The sequence below is a fragment of the Mustela putorius genome, unplaced genomic scaffold (genome assembly GCF_011764305.1).
Source record: "Mustela putorius furo isolate JIRA1106 unplaced genomic scaffold, ASM1176430v1.1 tig00000275_pilon_pilon_pilon, whole genome shotgun sequence".
NCBI classification, from domain to species: Eukaryota; Metazoa; Chordata; class Mammalia; order Carnivora; family Mustelidae; genus Mustela; species Mustela putorius.
Genome location: NW_025421341.1, coordinates 33,443,306 through 33,448,660, shown reverse-complemented (window position 1 = coordinate 33,448,660; position 5,355 = coordinate 33,443,306). Strand labels below are relative to the sequence as shown.

General features: G+C 59.2%; 1 protein-coding gene across 2 annotated transcripts; it reads right to left on the bottom strand.

The window, feature by feature from the left end:
- Positions 1-219: 219 nt before the first annotated feature.
- Positions 220-5,112, bottom strand: PTMA (prothymosin alpha). 2 transcript variants are annotated; one of them, XM_004773459.3, is made up of 5 exons: positions 4,880-5,112; positions 2,129-2,200; positions 1,760-1,856; positions 1,211-1,284; positions 220-967 (listed from the first exon to the last, which is right to left on the bottom strand). In XM_004773459.3, exons 1-5 carry the CDS (start codon positions 4,922-4,924, stop codon positions 920-922), a joined length of 336 nt encoding a protein of 111 aa, XP_004773516.1. In that variant the 5' UTR covers positions 4,925-5,112; the 3' UTR covers positions 220-919. The 2 variants fall into 2 exon arrangements, with proteins under 2 accessions (XP_004773516.1, XP_004773517.1); XM_004773460.3 differs by having other exon boundaries at positions 1,760-1,853; positions 4,880-5,110.
- Between the last annotated feature and the right edge of the window lie 243 nt (positions 5,113-5,355).

Genomic DNA, 5,355 nt, shown 5'->3' with positions numbered 1-5,355 from the left:
GTCTTAGTGGCCAGCCACAGCTCAGCTCTTGATCTCTCTGGCCACCTACCATGCTGCTCCCACCCATTCTTGACAACTGGGGGTCTTCAGCCCACTATCCCCAGGAAATCTAGCTGGGCTTGAATTCAAGATCCTTCCAATGCCCCCTCCTCCTGTCCTTGCCCCCACCACAGGTCATCTAGAGAAACTGAAATGCAGAAAAACCAGGCTTGAGACAGCTTTGTTAGAACAACTCAGCAAAATAAAATTCCGGTTTATTGTTGGACAACATTGTTTCACACATACATCAAACAGGCCAAAAAAAATAAACAGCAACTTCATAGACAAAAAAGGAAAAAAAGAAACCTTTTATCTTTGGCCTTTTTAACCATCTCATACAAACCAACTACTTATAGTACAGCTAAGTACATACACAAAAAAAGTTACTGGAATGCTCGGAATAAGATTGTTTTTTTGTTGTTGTTTTTGCTTTTTTTACAAGGTTTTTTTTCTCCTTTGAGATTATAATGAACATGGTCACACCACAAGTAAAGTCAGAAGTAGGACAGAGAACGCTCCGAAGGCTGATTTGGTCATCCGAGATCATTAAAAATGGCTGACCCCTAACAATATGTACAAAAATATAAAATGTAAATAAAAAATACAAACAAATTTTCCTTTTTAAAGTACTTTTAAGAAAAAAAGCAGGGCCTTGGAAGTTTTGGTTCTTTTTTCCTCCCCTGTTGCAAATTCACGTTGTGGTTTTGGTTGGGTGGCGGAGAGCGTGTGTCATCTGCGGGTGGCACTGCCTGCGCTGGGCAGGCGGGCGGGACTCTCTACTCGAAGGTGACCACGTTTAGATTCTGAGACGGGAAGTGGAGGGTGAATAGGTCACGGTGGCCTTTTTTTTTGTTAAGTTTAACTTTTCCTTTTTTGCTGTCTAGTCATCCTCATCAGTCTTCTGCTTCTTGGTGTCAACATCATCATCCTGCACAGAGAAAGATGGTCAAGGCCCTGCAAGCACACACTGGGCCCACCCCCACTTCTACAGGAACGAGGCAAGGGCCAGGCACTGGCTGCTCCAGAGGCTTCCAGAGCTCTGAGAAGACAGGCCTAGCTTCCTTTCTGTTCCTGCTCAAGATAAGGGAGCCTTTCAGGACTGCACAGTGGGAACGAGCCCCTCTGGCTATCATGTCTCAGGTCCCAACCCCCGACCAAAGCCAGAACCCACCTCATCATCTTCAGCTGCCCGTTTGCCCGTAGCTGCCTCAGCCTCTTCATCTTCATCTCCATCCTCTTCTTCACCTGCAGAATCAAACCCCAGGGTAAACCACATTGCCTTCCCTCAAACACCAGGAAGCATCCTGATACCCTAACCCACCCAGCGACAACCTGAACTTGGGTGGAGACAGAAAAACACCGCAGCTCCTCAGAGAAACTTCCCAGTGAAAAGATTCTCCAGGGAAGAAAAACATCCCTGATCCCTGCTGCCTGACAAACCAGGCAGCCAAGGGCACCTTGCTACCTCCATGCAGGCACTGGTCTCCAGAGAAGGAAAGAGCAACAGACCAGTGTGTGGAAGGCACCAGCGGGAGCGTGCATACGTGGGGGCAGGGCTTCACTTCGCTAACCTAAAACCAGCAAAGTCCTAGCCCCGCTGTACCAACCCAGCTGTAGGTGAGCCACTGGTCCCCAACCCCAGGACCCAACTCCTGTCCCTTTGCTGGACAAGGCCAGGGAAAGGTGCCCCCTAACAGGAGAGACAAACAAGGCTACTCACCATCACCTTCCTCTTCTTCCTCCTCCTCCTCCCCACCTTCTTCCTCTTCTTCATCTACCTCATTGTCGGCCTCCTGCTCCCCATTTTCCTCATTCTCCTCGACAGAAAACATACCAAGTTGTTAATGAGAACAGATCACCACTCCTGCGCAATCCCGGCTCTTCCCCCCACAGCCCACCCAATGCACATGCAGCCCAAGACCAGGCAAGAGACTTCAACTCCTCTTCCTAAAGCTCCACCAAGGAGACCACGATGCAGGAACTAGCCAAGGGCTCAGCCTTCTCGCTCACCCCAGACTAAGCCCAAGCTGGAGCGAGAGAACTTCCTGGCCAGGAGCGGCTAGGTATCATGGGCAAGGCAGACACTCACAGCGTTCCCATTAGCAGGTGCGTCTCTTCCATTCTCTGTCTCCTCCACAACTTCCTTCTTCTCCTTTAAGTCCTTCAAAAAGTAAGAGGGAACTAGTAAGTCTTTTAAGAAACGCGGGGCTGGCAAAGAGGCCCAGAACTCAGGGGCTATTGAATACAGCGCTGATCGGGATGTCCTAACAGCCCCATGTTACACTTGGAAACACGGGAAGGAAGGGCTCCAGGACAGCCAGCAAGTCTGTGGTCAGGGTTTCCTCCAATTTCTCAACCCTTAAAAAACACATCAAGAGTCCCCTACAGTTGTTCCCACTGCCCCTTACTCATACTTCTTAAGACAAGAGCCATGTGGCACAGCCTTAAACCCGTCCGGCCGGGCAGACGAGCCAGAGAACACTTCACTCACACACCCATCACGGACTGGTTTCCAACCAGAGGGAGCTCCGCCTCTCACAAATCCTTCTTGGAAGACAGCAGGTATGTGCCATAAATAAATAAGGTAATGGAGGGAGGACCCGGGCACTGCGGGAGAACTCCCGTGGGCGGGCTAGCCCCGGAAGGGAATGGAAGGGAGGGAACTGGCAGAACACGGGAGGTCGATTCAAGTCCTCCCCGCCGAGCTAAACACCAATCAAGCCCACGGCAGCCCTGCTCTTTAAAAAACCCAAACCCACCAGTCCCCTAGCTGTGACAGCTGTCCCAGGAGGTCACAGGTCTTGGCCGGGGGAACGTGCCCGGGCTTAAGAGACTGACCCCCCTTCAGGAAGGGAGCCGCCCCGCGCGCCCCAGCTCAGCGACCGTCAGACCACACCTCGAGGAGCGGACCCAGTCCTCTTTCCAAAGGGCAGCGCCACCGCGAGCGCCCCGAAGCCCCGTAACTTTTTCCGCATGGCCCTGCCGACCCTGCAGCCAACACGAACAGGCGTCGAGCCAGACACAGCTCGGACTCCGTCCAGTGAGCGGCCTGGGGCACCTGTCGGCCCCATTACCACCCGCAGCCAAGCCGCGAACCCCGGTGCCGCCCGCTCCCGCCCCCTGGCGGCCGAAGCCCCGGGGAGCGGGTGGGGGCGGGGAGAACGCGGCGCGCAGGCGCGTAGCCCCCGCCCGGCGGGCTTTGCGCGCGGGCCTCGGCACGCACCGCGCGCGCGGAGCACGTGGCCCAGGGCCGCCGAGTGCGCCCCTGACCCTGAAGACCCGGAGCCTGCCGGCTGCGCTGGCTCCACCGCCGGGCGAGGTGCTCGCCAGTCTTTCCTGGGGCTTCTTGACACCCCCACAGAAGGCCTCGATGCGTGGGCCTGCCTCTCGGCATTTGGCGGGCAAAGTCCCGCGGGAAACTGCCCCGAAATCCATGGGGCTTTTTCAGCCCCGCAGCCTGAGGCCGTCGGGGACGCGCTCCACGGGGCTATTTATTGCTGCCGGCGGGAAATCACCTTGGGAGGGAAGCGAACGCGGACGTCCGCACTAGGAAGGGCCGACCCTCCCCCCACTCAACTAGTTCCCGGGCTTGGTCCGGAGTGGGGGGGCCGCTGGAGCCCTTGCGGAGATTCCAGTCGCCAGCTCCACTCCGCCGAGGAAGTCACCCCTGGGAGAAAGCCAGAGGTGACGCCAGGGGCATAGAGGTTAAGGAGACACCAAGGTGACTCCTGTCCGTCCCCGAAGAGGCACGAGGGGCGCAGAAAGAGCCGATCTGCCTTAAAGTGCCGCGCTCCGGGCGAGAGCGGAACGAAGACGCTCCCCGCGCTGGCCGCGAGAACGACCCGGCGCGCAGAACGGGGGCTGCGCCAAACGCGCAGGATCTCAAAACCGAGGGCAGCGACCCCGCAACACCAGGCCCCGACAACCCCCAGCGCCCGGCTCGACCCCACAACCGGCCAGCCACGGCCACAGCTTTTGTTCGTCCGCGTTGTCTCCGGAGCAGGGGCGCACACGGTGCTCCCGGGCAGCCGCGGGGGGCGCCCATCGTCGCCCCGGCGCGCCGTTCCTTCACTTTCCGTTTCCTCACCAACGGCGCGTGGGCTCGCCTCCTCCACAGCCAAACCCGGTACCGCTGTAAATTACTTAAGCTAGGCGGCTGCTCCCGGCGCGCTCTCCCCGGAGTACGCCTACCCCGCCCTCCCTGAGGGCTCCCAGTGCAGAGAAGACCTTCACACCTCCGCGGAGACTATCGACGTCCCGGCCCGCCGACCCGCTGCCCGACTCCACCTTATCAGCGCTTAGTCCAGATAAACCACCTCGGACCCACCGCAAGGCGCGAAACGAGGCGGCCCGGCTCCGAACAAAGAGGAGCGCCGCCGGCGGGCGCTCGTTGCGGAGCCGCCGCTTCCCGCAGCCGCCCCGCGCCAGCACACGCGCCCCCCCCAGCACTTCCGATTCCAAACGCGCTTGAGTTTCAAAGTTATTTCCGTGCGCCCTGCGGGCTGACGACCCTCGGCCGGCCCCTCTCCTCCCGCCACCTTTCAGACGACTCACAAACAAGTTTCAGGAGCCGTAAAACACCCGCCCCCCGAGCCCCTCAGCCCCCGCCCCTCGGGGGCCCCGCGGGCGCCCGGCCCACTCCCCGACGGGCATCACGCCTGCCGCTGCGCTTCCCGCCCCCTCCCCCGCACACAAAAGAGTGAGCTGCCTGGGGGCCTAGGCCGGGGGCGAGAGATCTCTCCGCCCGAAGAAGAGACACGAGCCGCCGTGCGCGCGCCAAACACCGCTCCGGCGGCAGCAGCGCGCGGACCCCGAAGGGGCGGGCGGCGTCCAACCTCACCTTGGTGGTGATCTCGGAGCTGGTGTCCACGGCCGCGTCTGACATGATGGGGCACGCCGGTGATCCGATGCAGCGGATTAAAAAGAAAGCAAGAGTTCGAGGACTCTGGCGAGAAAGCTACCGGAGTCCGCGGTGGCGGAGGAGGCGCGCGGCGGAGGTGGTTGCGGCGAACGAAGAGCTGGACACACGAACAATGCAAAGATGGCTTTTCAGAGCAGCCAGTGGGGAACTCACGCGGCGCCAGAACCTTTAATATAGATTAGTGGGCGGCGCTCAGCCTCCTCTGCCCGAGTGCTATTGGCTGAGCGCAGGGAGCGGGCGCTCGCTCATTGGCTCGATTCCGAACAATGGGCAAGCGTGCTTAAAGCGGCAGTGCCTTGGTGCGTCCCGCGCTGCGCAGTCGCCGACCGCACTGTCATTCAGGGCTCTAGTTTGCCGGGTCTCGGCGGCGCCGGCGCCGCGGGGGAGGGGCGCAC

Excerpts from the sequence above, each read along its gene's own strand:
- PTMA (XM_004773459.3), bottom strand. The coding sequence starts at position 4,924 with ATGTCAGACGCGGCCGTGGACACCAGCTCCGAGATCACCACCAAG. Across the intron at positions 2,201-4,879 it reads GCTCCGAGATCACCACCAAG|GACTTAAAGGAGAAGAAGGA; the intron begins GTGAGGTTGGAC and ends TACTTTTTGAAG. Across the intron at positions 968-1,210 it reads GGGCAGCTGAAGATGATGAG|GATGATGATGTTGACACCAA; the intron begins GTGGGTTCTGGC and ends TTCTCTGTGCAG.